This window comes from Petromyzon marinus, chromosome 1 (assembly GCF_048934315.1).
Source record: "Petromyzon marinus isolate PM22_M1 ecotype Great Lakes invasive population chromosome 1, UKy_Petmar_22M1.pri1.0, whole genome shotgun sequence".
NCBI lineage: Eukaryota > Metazoa > Chordata > Hyperoartia > Petromyzontiformes > Petromyzontidae > Petromyzon > Petromyzon marinus.
In genome coordinates this window covers 5275656-5297629 of record NC_133667.1, presented here as the reverse complement: position 1 = coordinate 5297629, position 21974 = coordinate 5275656, and the positions used below count along the sequence as shown (strand labels likewise).

At 47.7% G+C, this 21974-nt stretch overlaps 1 protein-coding gene across 2 annotated transcripts in view; it reads right to left on the bottom strand.

Moving 5' to 3' along the window:
• Positions 1–21974, bottom strand: part of LOC116940914 (uncharacterized) — a 260064-nt gene that overhangs the window by 57938 nt on the left and 180152 nt on the right. For both annotated transcript variants that reach the window (XM_076056432.1, XM_076056365.1), the window contains exon 30: positions 8710–8885. In XM_076056432.1, coding sequence (XP_075912547.1) covers positions 8710–8885 — 176 coding nt within the window. The remainder of the gene's footprint in view (positions 1–8709; positions 8886–21974) is intronic.

The following is a 21974-nucleotide window of genomic DNA, read 5'->3' as shown; positions in this document are numbered from 1 at the left end:
TCGCTGGCACGGTTGTGTCGTTGGCGTGATGATCACTGGTTGCGCGCTATCTGGCGCTGGCGATACATGTTTGTTGCGATGCTCCTTCTGATGGTGCTGATTCGCACCGTGTAGCCTGTCGCTAAACAGCGAATCTCGCCATTCTGGCGCATTGTAGAGACTTCTTCTGCGTCGGTGGTGATTGATCTTCTGATGGTTGATCTTCTTCTGCTGGGATGAGTTGAGCTGGTCCTCTGGTCGCTGAGCTTGCCTGCTGGCTGATGAGTTGATTTCAGTGCTGGAGCATCCTACTTTTATGTCAAAATCTCTCCCCTTGGCTCCTCCTTGCAAGGGCGGAGCTCCTTTTGATTTAGCTGTGTGTCGTGGTCTGAAGTGTGTATCTGTATGTGTGTCAGTGTGTGTCAGTGTGTGTGTCATTTACGGCCTGGTTCTGTTCGTTGTCCTCCTCTTTCCATAAACCATAAAAAACAGATGCTTCAAATCGTTCCGAAGGCGTCCCTCTGTCTGCGTTACACAATCTGGAGGGAGGGGCGAGTTCCTCCCCTGTATGACATTTTCCGACGCACAAAGGAAGAGTTAAGGTTTTTAAAGTTAACATTTATTCCATCATAGTTTTTGGTACCGTACCACTCGCAGTTAGGATTCTTTCTGTGACTCCAGGTATCTGCTTTTTATTTTCACGAGGATATGATGCTCTCTTGAGCGTATGCATATTCTCATCACGTGCTGCTGGAAGACAAAGACGGCCGGGAGGCTCTCTCTCTGGCCCTCGGTTTAACATCGCTCAAATATCATTTGGTTTTATGTTCAACAAGGTTTGTGATTCACCCCGTTATCCTGGCCCTTCCTCAATTTGTATTAATTTCGTCATTCTGTGTGTAAGCTTTATCATTTATATCATTTTACTTCCGATATCCTGAGCCAAGAGATAAGCCTCTTGGTTGTTGGGATTTTGTACTCCTTGGTGTTTGCAAGGTTATATAAACGGAATATAGTTTAAGGTGAACCACGTTAGCATTAATGTTCTGTGTGATAGCATGTATTCATATTCTTTTTCTTTAACTTAAAACTTGCTCACCTGGGTTTTGCTGACGCACGCTGCGCATTCCTAAGGAATTTCCCCCCCGCCCCCTCCTACCCTTATCCCTCTCTGCTTTTGCAGTGTGTGCAGTCTGTGTCTGGTGTGTGGTGGGGGGAAGTGTTGTTTATTGAGTCATGGCCTGCGATAATTCCTTGTCTCTGGTGTTATCTTTGCTCTCTCGTGCTACGGGCAGACAAAGGCGGCCGGGAGGCTCTCTCTCTCTAACCCTTGAGTTAACACTGCATTATTGTTATTTGCTTATGTCCTGAGGTTAGAGAATTCGTTTTGACTTGGGAAACATTCTGATTGCCATACGCTTCGGTCAGGTTGTGTAGAAATTATTAAAGATGAAAATAACATTTAGTATTGAATTAATAAATGGGTAATGGTTCATTGATGTAGCTTGTGGCCTGGTTTTTTAATTGGAGTGAGCGTGAAGATCGATAATTTTAGCTTATTCCTGTTGTTGAATTTTGAACTTTAATGTTACTTTCATAGCAATGAAGGGGAAAATGGTTTAGCTGTTGGCTGCGCTGACGAAGGAGGGTGGGGGGGGGGGAGTCCTGGGGATCTGGAATTTCCCCCTACCTCTTGGCGACCCCGGAGTTTATGCGTAACATCAATTTTGATGTTTACGAAATCGTCCCCTGGCACTCTGGCTATTCCACTGATAACCGCTAACTTTTCCTGGCCCCGGAGTTTATTATTTATTAAAATTTTATTGGTCTTTTTACGATTTCCATCTGTGGTTTGCTGTGCTCTGGTATTGCGTGTTTTCATTTATTATTTCTGTATAGTTACTGGCAGCGTCACTACTGAATATATATACACACACGCACACGTGTGACGTCACTATGCGAGGGAGCGTCACAGGCCGGGGGTGAGGCCACACGAGGTGGTGCAAGGCCGTGGCACTCTGTGTGAACCCGGCCGCACACGTGACCGAAACCCGGACTGAAACCCGGTGGGGGCCGGAGCCCCGGGGGGCACATGGGCAGTCAGGGGGCTTCGAGAGGGTTCTCAAAGGGGGGCGTGTCCGGGGTGGAGCCTTGGCATGCCGAGGCCCATATAAGCAGCCTCATCTCTATGTTCGGGGCTGTTCGTGTCAAGAATGGAAGAGGCATCGTGAAGACATCTCCAGAGAAGAGTTAAGCCTCCAGTCAGCGAACCAGCCAGTAGCCCTCCTGGCTGAGTTCCGCTAATGTACCTGAGAGTCAGTGGCTAGAGAGTGCTGGTGTGTATTAGTTAGAATAGGCCGGTGGCTACCACCCTATGTGTATTAAGAGTTGAGTTACTTAATAAATAATGTTGTCTCCCAAGAGTGGTGTGTGCCTGATTGAGCCCATTTCACCCGTATCACTAGCGTCGGTATCAAGGATAAATGGCATGGAAAAATCTGGATATTCGAGCATGGGCGCATCAGACAATTGTTCGCGGAGGGCCAAAAACGCAGCCTCTTCCTCCGGACCCCATTTGAATCTCTGATTTTTAGCAGTTAACACGTGCAAAGGTTTAGTGCACATCGCCTAAACACGTGGGGTCGGCCAATCGTGAACAAAGGCAGTTTTTTCCGGGTCCTTGGCGATGCCCTCGGATCTGAAAATGTGACCTAAATAACGCACCGAATTCTGCAGTTACATTTGGCCAGTTTAAACTTCAAGTTAGCAGAGCCCATTCTATCGAAAACGGAGAGCAAATACCGGAGATGTTCGTCAAAAGTGCGGCTAGGGAGTCATCCATGCTCGGGAGCAGATATGCGTCAACCACCTAAACTTCGTTAAACTTATGGAAATCAACGCAAAATCTGAGATTCCCATCCTTCTTTTTGACAAGCACGACGGGCGCGCCCCCAGGTCTATGAGACGGGGAAATAATATCGACGGTCAGCATGTCGTTGACCGCCCGTTGCACATGTTCATTCTCCACAGGGCTCAACCAGTGCGAATGTTGACGAAAAGGTCTGGCCTCACCCGTGTCAATATGGTGAGACAACAGGGATGTATGACCTAGATAAAATTCATACTGAAAACGTCCGAAAACTTGCACAGAAGTGAACGAATGTGTTCCGTTGCTCGGAAGACAAGGACGAATTTTCCCCGCACAAAGCGACAGCCCATCAATCATCCGCAATATGACAAGGATGAGCTGCGCCCACCATGCGTCGTGGCTCAACCTCATTGGGGTCCGAAAACGTGTTGGTGGCATAAGCCAACACTGTACCAATGGGAACTTCAACAGCGCCCGGGCCCCTGTTAAGTACCTGCAAGAACAGAGCTTGCTCGAAGTGAAGGATCGTCTGTGCGCCGACAAGCGCCAGACCCCGGGTCGCAGTATTAGACGGGGTCGAAGGACCCCGGTCATTGAATCAACATATCCAATTCCCTTACGATAAAGCAATGGCACAAGTATTTGGGATCCTGGCGGAATCTCGACTGACATCAACGAGAGCTTGTACAGCAGCGACCCGAGGGCATTTCCAAGCAACCCTGATCTACCAGGATTTTAACGGACATCCTTCTAAGAAAATCAGTACCCAAACAAGCAGGGCACAGCCAACGACCTATAAATTAGAACAGGTCCCGATACGGCAACGTCACCGATTTCAATGCGGGCATCCACCTTCCCAATGATGCCCATGCTACCCCCATTCGCTGAAACACAAGCGTCAATGACCAGACGGATTTGAGTAACAGGCATCGACAGCAATTGAAAAATTAAGTCTGAAATAATATTAGCAGAAGCCCCCGTGTCCACTAAGACGCAAACGTCTACCCCCTGTATCGAACCAGGCACCGCCGAGAATCACGCAGCCGCCGCGACCACGCGACGCACTAATTTGTTTCATTGTGTCATCGAATTAGGCCAACCCCGTGCAACCGAACTCGGTTGCATGGTGTCAACATACGACCCGCGCTGTGAACAAAGGAGCCCCGAGTCATGAGATGACTGGGGTTGCGAAATGAGCCAGGTGTCCGACGTGTTCCATATTGTATATATAGGTCTTTTCCCAAAATTTCATATTCGGAATAATTCTGCCAATATATATTTTTTATAATAAATAAATGAATAAAACAAGCACCCTCACTCCGCTACCTCTCACAAGCCACACCAAGCATATGGAGGCCATTAAAAAAACATTAAATAACAAACTCCAGGGCAAAGGAAGGTTAACGACGAACTGGGAATCTCCAGGTTGTCAGATGACCATATGACACGACCTCCCCAAACGCTTTGGACAGTTAACAAACAAATCTCCAGAGCCGTAAAACACAGGCACAGAGCAGGGACAAACGGACATGATAACTGGAAATTTTTTAATATGGTAAAAGTTCGAAGCTTGACTATAAGAATAAGTCGACATTTTAGACTGCAGTATTACTTATTTTATTTTGTATTGTATCTTTCTATCTATGTAACTTTACCAAGTGAATTCTGGCAGTCAAGAAAGTGAGGGCTTGGTTATATCTCCAGCCTCGGGAAATAAAAAATATAACTCTAGAATAAAACACCGATCCCTGGCGACACAGACTTATAACAAAGCTTGGCAAAACCCTCGGAATAATGGTGGTAACGAGGGGCATTACGAATCTTGGTTAAACATAAACCAAATAATAACCACGATCTTCTTTGGTTCTTTTGGTAAGGTCATGTAGAATGAGAATAAAATAATAAAATAACACAATAACATTCTCACGACGTTTCGAGCAGCTGCAGCTGCTCGAAAGAGTGACGAGCAACGTCTGCAATCAACCTCGAGGAAGGGCGGAATGCGCCAAGCATCGACCAAGCGAGCAGTACTGCAAGCGGCAGGCTCCAGGGTGGGTCCTGCAATCGACCAAGGATGGCGAGGCTTGCCGAGTAGCGAGATGTCACCGAGTATGAGCTCAGCGCTGACAGAAGAAGTATCGCTCAAATTTATTCCACACTGAGTGCCAGCTCCCTCCCGGCAGCTGCACGATCAAGGAGAGAGATAGAGTGACTAACAACGACAAGCAATCAACTGGGAGAAAGGGCGGAAAGCGCCAAGCATCGGCCAAGCCAGCATTGCAGAGAACCAGCTGCATGCGCAATCGTGCTTCGCCAGAGAGCACGGAGCAGGAGAAATAGCGCAGCAGTGCCACCAGCGCCACCGAGCAAGGGTGGTAGCTGCCAGCGGACAAGCGGCGAGCGCTGTCGAGCACCTTCAAAGACAAGCGTCGGGCCGACTCAGCTCATCCAGCAGGGAAAAGAGCCTGACCAGCCGCCCATGATGAAGAGGAGAGCACCATCGAGAGTGTGTGTTCGACCCACACACACCGACCAGCACCAGCTGGGAACCAAGACAAGAGTGAGGAACGGCGACCAGCGGACGAGATGCGGGCGCTATCTGATGACGGAATCATCGCACACCGCCGACGGCGAGCGTTGTGCCAACTCTCTCTTCATCCAGCAGTGGACAAGTAGCTGCTGCCGAGCGAGAGAGAGAGAGGACGCCGTGTGTATGACCCTCCCCCATACTCACGCACTCACAACGCATTGCCCGACGTCTGCTTAATGCAAATAATTAATCCAGGAGACAAGACCACCAACACACACATATCGGGACTAATAATAAGAAGACCAATGATAAGAGTGCATCAACTATTAGCTGATAATGAAGAACATTGCTGCCCATTGAGTTACGTGGATACGGTCGTTTTTAGTCGTTCTTTTTGTTAATTGCATAAATTACCAATGAATTCATTGATTAAACTAAACGTTAGACACCTACGTTATGAATCCACACACTTACAGGGAGACTATTGTGTTGAAATCTTTATTTTGATCACAGAATCTTGCCCGCGAATGCATTGAAGCCCTAGTCCATTGATAAGCATTTGCTGAAGCAGGCACACTGCCGCACACCATTGTTCCAAGACATTTAGTTAATTACATAATCTTACCAATGAATTCATTGAGGTCTACTTTTACCTTCGGGACATGTTTCTTTATTGCCGTTCGTATGAATATCGTCACATTAATTTTTAAGGACTTTTTCCTATCGCCGTATATGCTCGCGTTACTCTGAGGAATTAATCGATTGTTCTGTTACCCAGTTTAACAAACGTAATCATTGAGGTTTAAATGTATGGATCAATAAGGAGAACATCTCCAGGAGTACTGTGTTGACAATTCCAAGCATAAGAGTTTGCATATTAGAGTGTTATGTTTTTGGTTAGAATTTAAAATTTCTTAACACAGAAGTGTCTGAGTGGTGCCTTCCTAAGTTCATGCATATTCATCTTAATTATGAGAACTGTATCCTGCGGTGAGATTTGAATTTGGAGACCTGACATAAACACACTTAGACAATCAGTAAATGTTAAAGCGAGAATAATGGTATTATCCCAATTGATAATACAACCATAGACAACGAAGCCAAGCTTAATTTAGCATACTTACATCACACTTGCATAACTTCATACAATTCATTGTATTATCCTGATTGATAATACGACCCGAAACAACGAAGCCGAGCCAAATTATCATAACTACATTAGAATAAGCAAATACATTTGCATAACTTTATACAATTACACCTCCCTATCTAGCATAAAGTATGTGCACAATTACATAAATTAACATAATTTCGGATAATTACGTATATTTCCCTTTTTCACTTAATTTTTCTTATTTTTATTAAATTTTCAAGACCCGACATATACAACAACCGACTCGCCTGTAGGGGTGGAGGTTGAGTCGTCAGAGTCGCAGCAGGCACTGGAGCAGCAGCCGAAGTGGGAGATCGAGGGTGACTCCGGCATTCCCTCGCGAAGTGCCCCAGTCAGTCACATCGGTAGCAGGTCAAGGGCGGCCTTTGTGCCCCCGAGTCTTCACGCTGACATGGTCTCTCATTCCATCGGCGACGTGCAGCGTTTCCCCTTCTTTGATTCCACAGAGGAACCGCAGCGGCGAAATCACCTTCAGAAGACGTATCACCAGGCGGAATCTCGACGATTTTAGTCAGCGACCAACCTTTCGGTTCCCCGCCCCGATTACGGTCTCCTGTCCATGCCGCCATTTGAGACCATTGCTGCAGGCTCTCGTGAGCGTGACGACATCTGGCGGCCCATCGGGATGATTGTACATCGTGGCCACATGCAGGAAAAACCACGCCCATGTCTCTCGCCAGAGCCAGAATACTTTCCATGACAAGCAAGTCGAGGGCCTCCTGTTTCACGTCAGGGTAGGCGGCCACAGCCAACGCCATCAGCGCACTACGTTAAGAGGTGTCTTGGAACTCCCTCGCCTACATTGCATAAACTTTCATCGCGTGTCGGAAAGTGGCTCGTAAACTTCTGCCATATCGGCATACGCACCTTGTAACGTTGACTTCTTTTCTCGAGGGATAGACCTAAAAACAGCCAGGGCGTCGTCATCTAATACAGTCGATAGAGCGACCAGCGCATCCTCTTCCGTCCAGTGTACCGAACGTAACGCCGCCTCAAATCTCCAAGTGAAGGCGCTCCAGTCACCGACAGCCATGACGAATTCTTTAACATGTGAGAGTCATCGGGTGCGATCAGCACCGCTTCGCCCGACCTCTGCGGCGGCCCCCGCATCTTGATACCAAGTGGCCCATCCAAAATAGCAGGCTCCGACCGCTCCCTTGCTGCGCCGTCTGAAATCGCGGCATACTGCCACGTGGTTTCCTCAGCGCGTGTAATGGCAGACGTCGCCTCTGCAGGAGAACCTGCCGAGATTCCAGCCTCGAACCTCCGGTTGCTACCTCCCGGCGATGCATCAGGTGGATGCTCCGCCACCGTAGACATCGCGACGAGCGAAACCAACTGAAGTAACACTGCCCGCAATGATTATAGCTGCTCCTCCACCCTTTTCCAGCCGTCTTTGGCCCGCCACGGCCACGCCAACCGCCTCTGGTGCAGCAAGCTCACCCGTCGTGGATCCAGTAACCGGGACCATGGATCCCGGTGTCGGTAGGTCCTGGGTCCCCGCCTCATTGCCTCAGGTGAGTTCTGTTTCTTGAGATGTTTAGACATCCTCCGTAACTTGTAATATTATCTTCGTTTGAAGAACCACTTCTGACTCCAATGTAATACATGACTTCCACAATGGTTCTTGTAAGGGGTGCTTCTTTACTCAAATGTAGTACTGCACAGCTCCGCTCCTTCCTTCTGCCTGCGCTAAGTTACCCTCTGGCACCTACTGGATGCCGCTCTCTCATTACACTAGCAATGAATAACACAACTACCGAGGATGCTATACTCGCTCTAGTGTCGTTTTTCAAATGTTTGGTCTGCGGACCACTCAGCCGATGCAAACATCCTGGACTACGCAGCCCTCTGGTGACAAAACACATTCACTTCTCTCTCTAAATACCACATACAAAAGGATTCATATTATCAGAACATAAAAAAAACATTTTACGCAGCTTTAAGGGTTTTTTTTTGGGGGGGGGGAAGGCATTTAGATCTGAGGGTGAGGGTAGTTTAATCAGGGTAGTTTCCTTAACTTCATAAGTTAAATATCATAAGTTAAATATAAATTTGCATTTGCATCAGCCCCCAGACTACCTGGAGGACCGCCATGGTCCACTGGTGGTCCGGGGATCACACTTTGAGAACCACTGCTCTAGTGACACCACTCACGTTCTTTGACTTTGTCCTCATGGACCTTGATGTGCTGGTCACGGTCGCTGCGGCAGTGCTCATGGTGGAAGCCGAGCGCGTGCATGAGCTCGTGCAGAACCGTGCCCCTGTCCACCTTCCCGGGCTCCAGGGACATGGACTGAGCCCCTCCCTTCTTGCCCAGGAACGACCAGCTCCTGCTCACACAACACCGTGTATTACAATAAGATATACACCGACACTCCATAACCGGCACATCGACATCGGAGTAACATGATAAAATACAAATTCATATAATGATGAAGAATATGGATTTGGTCTGTGTTGCTTTACATAGTTTTCAAATTTTGCTAAACCCTGTTTGATTTAGTGTGATGCTCCTTCTCTCTGCATCCCCTGGTATATCTGTGTTAATTCCCTCTACTTAAGGTCTATATATATCTGCAGTTATGTGTTTCCTCTACCTGATGATGATTGCTTGTGTTGCAATCGAAACGTCGTATATTATGTAATTTTATTTTTTCTTATTTCTACGTGATTTTACCAAAAAAAACAAAGATGAAGAATATCATCACTAAAATGTATTGATGCTGTTAGCTTTAGCGAGTAGATGCATCTAGTGCTTTGAGATACGGTGCATTTAAGCATTTGATATTAAACATCCGTATTCATCTGCAATAATATTCTTGAAGAATTAATGTAAATGGTGTAAACATTATAGGCGTGTTTTTTTGGCCCCCTCTCCATCTCCCTACGACCCTTAGGTTGTCTTGGCCTCGCCTCCCCCCGGAAATTGGAACCCGCCGTTCGCGACTTGCGCTGTTTAACGTTGGGGAACATGATCCCTTTGGTGCCACTGTTGGCCCCATTTAGAGTCGGAAAGTTCGAGCCCAACTGTCAGCTTCGTTTACACGTTCTCACCTCCCCCCACCCCCTCGACGGCTGTTACTTCCCGTCTGTGATTTACCCGTCTTAGTATTTGGTTAGATGGTCATTATGCTGTTACTGTTGGCCTGTTACTGTTAACATTTGTATGGCTATCTTTTTCTATCTTGCTGATCCCCCTGCCTCTTACCTCCACCGGGGAGGGTTTTTTTTCAACCCTCTCCCTCCGAAGACACTCTGTACTGTACTGCACTCATTGACAATGCAAGGCACACAACACGGGTCACAGCGGAATGCCTCACTTTATGGCTATCACCAGAGGACACAGATTCCCCCCTTGGGGGACTGGTGTTTGGCCCCCTCCCCAAACTTCCCCTCGCCAAACTCCCCCTCTCCACCCCTCAACCTCCGTGGGGTCAGTACTCACTATGCAGTCCAACATAGAAACTCGGACTTCTGTGGATCGGGGCCTCATAGTAGCCCCCTGGCCCTCAGACCCTCCCTACCCCCTTGATATACGATGCCACTGCCAGCTAATGGGGACACTTCCCTCCGCATCTCGGTGAGGCAGGAAGGTGAGGTTGTCCGACTGAACGTCATCTACCTGAACGTCAATGGCCATAACCAGCCTATAAAAATACCTTCATTCAGGAAACCATCTCACTGAGCCCGAGTCAGCTAAGCTTAAGAGTGGCTGGGTGTGGGACAGGTTTTCCATTCTTCCCATTCCCAGGGTAGCAGGGGAGTAGCCATTCTGATCCATAAGAGAGTCAACTTCCACCCCTCCTCTCAAAAATTACCCTCAGGGCGATTTATCCTGGTAGATGGCTCCTTTACAGGGACAGATCTTATCTTGCTGAACACCCCCCCCCCCCTCACTCTAGGTAAACTCCAGGACGTTCTCCTCAATAGCAGCACTGGTAGGGCAGATAGAGCATGAGATAATTGTGGGAGGGGACTGACTGGGATATCACGGTAGAATCTATTACTTTTTAATCTAAAAAACCCTCCTTCCTTCGCTCTCAAAATAAAGGATACTTGACCAACAGCTTTTTTTACCACTGTCCTGTTCTTACACAGTTTAATCTGGACCCCACTGAAGAATCCCATAGCACATGGGCCATGGACACCAGATTATTGAAGGATGTGGGCCTATTAAAGAGAATCAGAAATGAGATCATCTCCCCCCCCAATCTTTCCTCTGGTGGTCTGGGATGCCCTTAAAGCTACCCTCAGGGGCATTTTAATCTCATAAGGAGCCTGAGGAAGAAGGCAACCCAATCTCGTGCAGTCCAAGAGGTCAATAGACTAAAGCTGGAATAGACAAGGTGTTAAATGACCAAACCTCCCTCCTCTTTATGAGGGCCGAGATTCCGTTTCACAACCCCTCTCCCTCTACGACCAAGCTCTTAGCCCGGCTGGTCAAGCGCAAACAAAAAATCATAAACATATTACTGGGATCAAGGATGCCGATGGGCGCCTTAGGATGAGGGCAGCAGAGTTTAATGAGAAGTTCTGCAACTTCTACAAGGACTTGTACTGGTCAGACCTTCCATCGAGCCCCGAGATAGAGAAATTCCTACTTTAGACTCCCCTACCCCATTTCTATCCAGAATGGAGGCACGAGACAGGGATACCCCCTATCTCCCCTCCTCTTTGCAATTTCAATTGAGCCTCTGGCATCCAGGATACGAAATAGCCAGGAGATATTAGGTATATGCTACGGGCAAGTTGAAAAGAAAGTCATTTTATATGCGGATGATTTTCTGATTACCATTGAAGCAAAATCGTCGCATGTCGCTGGATAAGGGGCCTGCTTGCCTAAGGCACGTCATGGAACATGCTGCCAAGGCTGGGGATGGATGCAGTACCAGCGCCAGAGGAAAGGGGGCAAGGGGGGCCTACCCGAGGACCCCCCCGCCCGAAGGGAGGCTGAGGGGACCATGTGCCCAGGTGGGGATCCCTACTAGGGGGCCCAGAAGGGGGGCAGGGCTGAGGGCGGAGCAAGCCCCGCACGGGGGATAAAAAGCGGGTCCCCTGTTGGGACCAGGAGAGTTGCTGCAGAAGAAGCTAGGTCCACGTCTTAAGAGGAGCTATCCCGGGGCCTCGGACCTGAGTGGGACCCGAGGAGGGATAGTTAGTGGGGTGTGTGTTAGGGTAGCTAGCCCGGTGGGTTACCGCTGTGGCGTAACTGGCAAAGGGGCAGTTACCCCTTTGTGTTAGCGTGAAATAAACGTGTTGCCTCAAACGTGACGAATTTCCATTTATACCCACCACAACTGGTGTCGGAAGTGGCCAAAGTTTACTTGAATATTAGACTTAGGTTATGGAAACTAGATGTAGAGGACGTACTATATCTCTTGGTGAAGAGGACGAAGAAAAGACGGCTTCGAGGGTGGCTACTCCGGAGGAGGAGGGAGTGGTGCGGCCAGGGAAGCTGCACGCCGCCCGGCCGCACGGTGGCTCGCCGCCATCGGGGAAGATGCTCCAGGCAGCTCACTAACACCTCGCCGAGCTCCTCTATGCCACGGCGTCAATTCTGGACGAGATCCACCATGGAGTTTACGGCGGAGGAGAGAGAGATGGAGCCGCGCGGCGGTGGAGTTCAAAAATTTGCTGCTTCCTGCCGATTCCCATCACTAACCAGGAGCCAACGCGGTTCCCGCCAATTGGAGGCGCCCGCGGCGCAGCCAGTGGAAACTGCTGTCATTTTGTTGGTGGAGCTGAGCGGAGTGCCCGCCAAAAATGAGCCTGCTCCGTGATCATCTGAACATGCTCCATCTCTTCAACGTCGCCTGCCCATACTGAAATTATTCTCAGCCACGGGGGCGACTGGGCAGCCGTCCAGTGGCGCTTCCTCTCCAACTGTGAGATGGCGCGTTCGACGGAGGTGGAGGCACTGAGGGCGCTTCCCGTCGCCCTTGAAGAAAACGCATTGGCGGCGTTGGTCACCATCCTGCCAGCGGACAGGGCAACGCATCATCAAGCGCTCGAGCAGATGGCTGCTATTTATGGACCACCGTCCAACACACGGCACCGATTCGCTGAGTGGAGGCGGGGGGAGACCGAAACCCCCCTTGCCTACCGCAGTGCACTGCTGGTGTTGGCCAAAGTCGACTTCCCCAAGATGGACCAGGAGGGTCCCGACGTCCTTGTGCTCCAGAAACTGCTGGCGTTGGTGCGGAGCCTGAAAGTCATCAACCATGCCATCGATGACGACGACCTGTCCTCCCTCACCGCCATGAAGTGCATTCAGGCGCACTTACTCTCATAACGTGAGACAGGTCTGGTGGCGTGGGTTGCCCCTTGTGAGGTGCGGGGTACGCCGGACGACGAGGAGCCTTCTCTCGCCTGCGCTGCGACTCCAACCGGGTGCGGCGTGTCGGGTCAGCTCTCAACAACGGGGGAGGACGTTGCCTCATCCGGAACGCGGCCTCACCATCTGTTACAACTGTGGTCTGTTGAGCCATGTCTCATTGGGGTGCCATGCGCCGCGACATCTTCCCGCCCGACCGCAACGGTCGTCGACCCGACTGTCCTCCTCTCCGCTCTGATCTCAGGTGAATCGCGGCTCCCCACTCACTCAGCCCCTGATTCAACCTCACTCATCTCATCGTGCCGGTTGGTGTTCTTGTCAGGTCTCGGTGGTGGGGGGTCCGGTTTGTAATTGGCTGCTCTGACTGCGTCAGTGGTCGGAGCTGGCTCACAGGGTTTTGTCCGCGGCTGCGGGGTTGTCTGTTATCATGGTTCCATCGAGGGGGTCCATGTTAGGATACTTGTCAACACGGGAGCATCGGCGACCATCGTTTCAGATCTTATTTATAATATTTTGCCCGATAAATGCCGTGGGTTATGCCCCGTCAATGTGCCCTACTGTGCCACTAACGGGGGCTCATTTGGTATTGTCTGAAAAATGACAGTGCAGGTCTGTATTGGGGACATTAAGTTGACCCGTCCGTTCCTCGATTCCTTGTCCCTGGCCATTCTTTGTTTGCTTGGGACCGATTTCTCGGGAAAGATGCCCGTGGCCAATGCTACTGTACCAGCGCTCGCATTGAAATCAGTGCGGATTCCCCCTGGGGCGCAAATGATGGTCTCCTTGCGCTTACGCAAGCCACTGGATCAGGCGACGACTGCTGGGGGGATCCTCTTGGGACCCTCCAACAGGGCTGTTCGGGGATTGTCCCTGGTCGCGGCACAAACCCCAGTGTCCACCACCCAGGAACCCTTAATCCAGGCTCTCAATGCTGGGTTGAAAACTTCGGTCGTTCAGCAAGGCACTGTGCTTGCGCATGCGTCCCCTGCACTTCCCGAAAAAGTGCTGGGTGTGGGCCATGCACGCCACTGCGTACATGTTCGCACGAGACGTGGCCTGATTCACTTTGCTTGGGGAATGCGGATTTGTCCGAGTCCCAAAGGATTGAGCTGAAGACACTTTGGCGTGGATTCGGGGATATTTTTAGTACGGGTAAATTTGATATCGGTCGCACCACACTCTTAAGCTACCACATCGAGACGGGCGATGCCACTCTCATCCGGCAGAACCCTTACCGGCTGAGCCCTGCGGAGAAGGAGCACGTGCAGCTAGCGGTTGATGAGATGCTTGCCACGGACATCATCTTACCGTCCACCAGGCAGTGGGGAACCCCTATTATGCTTGTTAAAAAAGCATGATGGCCGCTTGCATTGTGTAAATTTTGCAAGCTCAATAAGATATCCGTGGCGGATGCTTACCCTCTCCCTCGGATGGACGACTCCCTGGACGCCATAGTGGGCGCCCACTATTTTACTACTTTTGATCTCCTGTCAGGTTTTGGCAGTTGCCACTTGACGAGGCCTCTAGGGCCAAAACAGCTTTCCGCACACCTCAGGGCCTATTCGAATTTAATCGGCTTCCGAAGGGACTCCACTCCATGCCGGCTACATTGCAATGGTTGATGGAACAATTTCTAGCTGGACTCCAGTGGGACTTATGCTTAATATATCTAGATGATGTTATCGTATTCAGTCGTACGTTCGAAGAACATCTAGAGCGATTACATGCTGTATTCATCAAAATGCGCGCGGCAAATCTCAAATTTAAGTCGCAAAAGTGTGACCTGCTTAAAACATCCGTGTGCTACCTTGGTCATAATGTTAGTAAATTGGGCATTGCGATGGACCCCGACAAGACTGCATGTACACCATTGGAAACCTCATTTGTCATTAACAAAATATGATAATTGGTTTGTTACCCATTTATCTGTCAACAAAACTGACACCTTTTTTTTACAAGGAGTCATGTTTACATTGACCACAATACCTGCGGTCGTAACGCAAACAAAAAACAACAACACTGATAATGTATGCACTGTACTTGAAATTGATTGGTCCACACCCGAGACAGCTTTCTTTAGAGCCTCGTCTTACATGGTGTTGGACCAGAAGACGCCAAAAGGCGCACAACTCAAAGACAATGCACCATCAGAGTATGAGAGCTCGGGGGAAGCATTTACACCATTGGAAACCTCATTTGCCAGTAACAAAATATGATAAAAAAATGTTTACCCTTTAATCTGGCAACAAAACTGACACCTTTTTTACAAGGAGTCATGTTTACATTGACCACAATACCTGCGGTCGGAACGCAAACAAAAAACAACAACTCTGACAATGTATGCACTGTCCTTGAAATTGATTGGTCCACATCCAGGACAGCTTTCTTTAGAGCCTCGTCTCACATGGTGTTGGACGAGAAGACGCCAAAAGGCGCACAACTCAAAGACAATGCACCATCAGAGTATGAGAGCTCGGGGTAAGCATTTACAACCATTGGAAACCTCCTTTGCCAGTAACAAAATATGATAATTTTTTTACCCTTTGTCTGGCAACAAAACTGACACCTTGTATACAAGAATTCATGTTTACATTGACCACATTACCTGCGGTCGGAACGCAAACAAAAGACAACTCTGATAATGTATGCACTGTCCTTGAAATTGATTGGTCCACACCCGAGACAGCTTTTTTTAGAGCCTCGTCTCACATGGTGTTGGACCAGAAGACGCCAAAAGGCGCACCACTCAAAAACAATGCACCATCAGAGTATGAGAGCTCGGGGTAAGCATTTACACCATTGGAAACCTCATTTGCCAGTAACAAAATATGATAATTGTTTTTTTACGCTTTTATCTGGCAACAAAACTGACACCTTTTTTACAAGGAGTCATGTTTGCATTGACCATAATACCTGCGGTCAGAACGCAAACAAAAAACAACAACTCTGATAATGTATGCGCAGTCCTTGAAATTGATTGGTCACACCCAAGACAGCTTTCTTTAGAGCAGTGGTTCTTAACCTGGGTTCGATCGAACCCCAGGGGTTCGGTGAGTCGATCTCAGGGGTTCGGCAGAGCCCCCGCCACGGAGGTCCGGAGACACTTGAATTATTGTGTAAATTTGTGATGACACACACGGCCCGCTTGGCCATCACTGGCTGCAGATGATCATGCTCCACTGCTTGGCCAATCAGCGCTGCGGGGAATTTAGTGCGTACTCAGTAGTCAACGTGTGACTGTTGTTGTCGTACGTCGTGTGATTTCTTTAATATTTTATCCATACTAACTATGTCGGGCAAAAGAAGACAGTGGTCGGACGAATATGTACAACATGGATTCTCATGTATCACGGAACGTGATGGGAGTGAGCGTCCTATCTGCATGATTTGCAACGCCAAGTTGAGCAACTCTAGTCTTGCACCGGCAAAACTAAAGGAACACTTCTTGAAGCTGCATGGAGACGGGGAATACAAGAACACAACACTTGCTGAATTCAGGGTGAAGAGAGCCAGATTCGATGAAAGGGCCACTCTGCCTGCTCTTGGATTTGTACCTGTTAACAAACCGATCCTGACAGCATCGTACAAAGTTGCTTACCTGATCGCAAAGCAGGGCAAGCCACACACCATTGGTGAAACACTTGTGAAACCAGCTGCATTAAAGATGGCGAATCTGATACTCGGAACAGCGGCCGAAGGTAAATTATCCCAAATTCCCCTTTCAAATGACACCGTCAGTGACAGAATAGAAGACATGAGTAAAGACATCTTGGCTCAAGTAGTCGCGGATCTGATTTCAAGCCCGGCAAAATTCAGCCTTCAACTCGACGAAACCACAGACGTTTCTGATCTAAGCCAGCTTGCTGTTTTTGTACGCTATGTGAAAGACGACATGATAAAAGAAGAGTTTTTATTTTGTAAGCCTCTTACAACAACAACGAAGGCAGCCGATGTGAAGAAGCTTGTGGATGACTTCTTCAGAGACAACAATCTTTCATGGGATATGGTTTCTGCAGTTTGTACGGACGGAGCTCCAGTCATGCTGGGAAGAAAGTCTGGTTTTGGTGCGCTAGTAAAGGCCGATGCACCACACATGATTGTGACGCATTGTATTCTGCACAGGCATGCGTTGGCAACAAAAACCTTACCTCCAAAAATGGCAGAAGTATTAAAAACTGTGGTGGAATGTGTGAACTATGTGCGAAAAAGTGCTCTGAGGCACCGCATCTTCAGTGAGCTGTGTAAAGAAATGGGCTCTGAATTTGAGGTACTTCTGCTCCATTCCAATATTCGATGGTTATCCCGGGGACAGGTGCTGAATCGTGTTTTTGCCATGCGTGTGGAATTAGCCCTGTTTTTGCAAGAGCACCAACACTGCCATGCAGATTGCTTCAAAAATCCTGAGTTCATTCTCATTTTAGCGTACATGGCTGATATATTCGCAGCTCCCAATCATCTCAATCAGCAGATGCAGGGTGGTGGAGTCAATATCATGGAAGCGGAAGAACACCTGAAGGCTTTTCAAAAAAAGCTACCGTTATGGAAACGACGAACAGAGAACAATAACTTCGCAAACTTCCCGCTTCTGGACGACTGCGCAAGTAAGATCGAAGATGTGTCTGGAATCGGAGATATTTCTGTATCCACGGAACTGAAGCAAACAATTGCCACGCACTTAGATGAGCTTGCAAAGTCTCTCGACGGATATTTCCCTACAAGAGAGTCATATCCAGCATGGGTGAGACAGCCGTTCACGTTTGCTGTTGAAACAGCAGATGTCAATGATGAATTCCTCGACGAAATCATTGAAATTCAGCAGAGCCAGGTTCAACAGCAACTCTTCAGAACAACAACGCTCTCAACGTTTTGGTGTCGACAAATGAACAAGTATCCAGTTATTGCTAAGAAAGCCCTGGATTTTTTTATACCATTTGTTACAACATATCTTTGTGAGCAATCCTTTTCGAGGATGCTGGACATAAAAACGAAGAAAAGGAACAGACTTTGCTGTGAAAATGACATGAGAGTGGCACTTGCCAAGGTGAAGCCACGCATATCTGAACTGATCTCTCAAAGGCAACAGCAGAAGTCACATTGATTTCCAGGTATGTAATTTGTTGTGAGTTTATGCATTGTGTTGGTTTTATTCTTTGAACAAGGTAATGTTCATGCACGGCTCATTTTGTGTACCAGTAAAAAACTTATCTACGTCTTGAATTTGACAAAAATCACATTTTATTTTTCACTAAAGAGGGGTTCGGTGAATGCGCATATGAAACTGGTGGGGTTCGGTACCTCCAACAAGGTTAAGAACCACTGCTTTAGAGCCTTGTCTCACATGGTGTTGGACCAGAAGACGCCAAAAGGCGCACAACTCAAAGACAATGCACCATCAGAGTATGAGTGCTGGTGGTAAGCATTAACACCATAGGAAACCTCATTTGCGAGTAACAAAATATGATAAGTGATTTTTTACCCTTTTATCTGGCAACAAAACTGACACCTTTTTTTACAAGGAGTCATGCTTACATTGACCACAATACCTGCGGTCAGAACGCAAACAAAAAACAACTCTGATAATGTATGCACTGTCCTTGAAATTGATTGGTCCACACCTGAGACAGCTTTCTTTAGAGCCTCGTCTCACATGGTGTTGGACCAGAAGACGCCAAAAGGCGTCTTCTGGTAAATGAGGTTTCCAATGGTTTTAATGCTTACCCTAGCTCTCATACTCTGATGGTGCATTGTCTTTGAGTTGTGCGCCTTTTGGCATCTTTTGGTCCAACACCATGTGAGACGAGGCTCTAAAGAAAGCTGTCTCGGGTGTGGACCAGTCAATTTCAAGGACAGTGCAAACATTATCAGAGTTGTTGTTTTTTGTTTACGTTCCGACCGCAGGTATTGTGGTCAATGTAAACATAACTGTTCGTAAAAAAAGGTGTCAGTTTTGTTGCCAGATGAAAGGGTAATAAACCAATTATCATATTTTGTTACTGGCAAATGAGATTTCTAATGGTGTAAATGCTTACCCCGAGCTCTCATACTCTGATGGTGCATTGTCTTTGAGTTGTGCGCCTTTTGGCGTCTTCTGTTCCAACACCATGTGAGACGAGGCTCTAAAGAAAGCTGTCTCGGTTGTAGACTAATCACTGTCAAGGACAGTGCATACATTATCAGAGTTGTTGTTTTTGTTTGCGTTCCGACCGCAGGTATTGTGGTCAATGTTAACATGACTCCTTGTAAAAAAGGTGTCAGTTGTGTTGCCAGATAAAAGGGGAAAAAAACAATTATCATATTTTGTTACTGGCAAATGAGGTTTCCCATGGTGTAAATGCTTACCCCGAGCTCTCATACTCTGATTGTGCATTGTCTTTGAGTTGTGTGCCTTTTGGCGTCTTCTGGTTCAACACCATGTGAGACGAGGCTCTAAAGAAAGCTGTCTCGGGTGTGGACCAATCAATTTCAAGGACAGTGCATACATTATCAGAGTTGCTGTTTTTTGTTTGCGTTCCGACCGCAGGTATTGTGGTCAATGCAAACATGACTCCTTGTAAAAAAGGTGTCAGTTTTGTTGCCAAATAAAAGGGTAAAAAAACAATTATCATATTTTGTTACTGGCAACTGAGGTTTCCAATGGTGTAAATGCTTACCCTAGCTCTTATACTCTGATGGTGCATTGTCTGTGAGTTGTGCGCCTTTTGGCGTCTTTTGGTCCAACACCATGTGAGACGAGGCTCTAAAGAAAGCTGTCTCAGGTGTGGACCAATCAATTTCAAGTACAGTGCATACAATATCAGAGTTGTTGTTTTTTGTTTGCATTCCGACAACAGGTATTGTGGTCAATGTTAACATGACTCCTTGTAAAAAAGGTGTCAGTTTTGTTGCAAGATTAAAGGGTAAAAAAACAATTATCATATTTTGTTACTGGCAAATGAGGTTTCCAATGGTGTAAATGCTTACCCCGAGCTCTCATACTCTGATGGTGCATTGTTTTTGAGTTGTGCGCCTTTTGGCGTCTTCTGGTCCAACACCATGTGAGACGAGGCTCTAAAGAAAGCTGCCTCGGGTGTGGACCAATCAATTTCAAGGACATTGCATACAATATCAGAGTTGTTGTTTTTTGTTTGCATTCCGACCACAGGTATTGTGGTCAATGTAAACATGACTCCTTGTAAAAAAGGTGTCAGTTTTGTTGCCAGATAAAAGGGTAAAAAAAACAATTATCATATTTTGTTACTGGCAAATGAGGTTTCCAATGGTGTAAATGCTTCCCCCGAGCTCTCCTACTCTCATGGTGCATTGTCTTTGAGTTGTGCGCCTTTTGGCATCTTCTGGTCTCCCTGCGATCAAGCATTGGCTCAACAAGAACAGACAGGGCTCCTGGAAGAAATGGAAAGAGGCATCAGTATCCCCCTGGAGCCTTGAAGGAATAGTCCACTCACACCCTAGGGATAAGCCCTCGGATTTTAAACTACTATCCTTGGTCAACAAAATGCTTTGGATCCTGAGAATGACTGATCTCTATAAGCTTTGGCATCCAGCGCCTCTCCCCCATGTGGGATAATCCATCCCTCAGAACTGGGGGCAAGGGGCCAAGCTGGCTGGCTTGGAAAAAGAGTGGAAATCAGTAGGGTGATTGATTTCTCGTCTGACTTACGGGGGGGTGGACACTCTCCAAAACATTATAAAGCGACATAGCATCCCTAATAGCAATTTTTTTTATTTCTCCAGATCAGGGACTCTATTAACAAGGCAAGAGATGTTGACCTCGGAAAGATCCCCGATATGGGTATGGCTGATGGAGGAGAGGGCCCACTTTAAAAATCTGAGGCATACCAACTCCTACTCCCTACTGAGGTGAGAACAAAGACCAGGGCACTAAAGGAGGGCTAAATTCTCCCAGACCATATCCCCAAACTGCCCTAGATGACCCCCAGGCACCATCCAAACGTACATTAACGCCTTCTGGGAATGTCCCACCATCAAGACATATGATCAAATAACCGATCTGTACAACGTGATGCCTGGCACCGAGATAATACCTTACATTGAATCCTTTCTCCTGGGCCTTAAACTCCAATACATCACCAGGCACCAATATACCCTTCTCTAAGCATTTAACACTTCGGTTAGGAAGGGGAGGTCATCCAGATCTAGGGCCCGTTTGTGAATGACACTTCAGAGACCCTGAGATTACTTTACTGAACTTGAAATCAGACTGACTCTCCCCCTCCCCCCACTTTTCCCCTCCCTTACCCAAAGAAAAGGAATCTGACGCACATAACACTACGGTCCTACACGTCCGCATTGGTTGTCTGCACAAGTTGCCTATCCTGCTATGCACCACTCAACTGATGCGGAAGTTGTACACCCCCTCCCCCGCATGGTTGGATCAAAAATAATTTACAAAAGAACACATATACACCGCACTCCATAGCCAACAAGTCAGCACCGTAGTAAGCATAATCAGCCATGATCAGTCCACTGCTGATCATGATAGTAGTCATACTTGACTTGTTGATGTCCAAATGAACACTGCAATGCGGTGTATCACTGGAACCCTTAAGTCGACCTCAACACCCTGGTTGCCTGTGCTGTCACACACCTCTCCCCCTCCCATCAGCTGCAATACTTCAACCCTCCTGAAAGTCCTGCGAGTCGAGGAAAACAGTTGCCTTCCCATTCATGAGGACCTCAATAACATCCCTCATCATCACTTGAAGTCACGCAAGCCCTTTTGGACCCATGCAAGTAACCTTAAACAATGTGCATTCAACCCCGATAAAGCCTGGACAGCTGAATGGAGTTCAAAAGAAATCACGAACAAACGCCTTGCTGTAAAAGACCCAACCCAAAAGATCCCTGGGTTTGATCTTCCACGAAGCTCTTTGTTCACCCTAAATTGCATTCGCACAAACCATGGCAGATGCAGATACGTGATGCACAAATGGAAAATTGAAAACTCCCCAATGTGCGTCTGTGGTCACCCAGAACAGACCCTACAACATCTATCAACAAAATGCCTGATCCAGAAATACGAAGGAGACATCTGTGATACAACACTTCGTTGCTCCTCACGCATTTA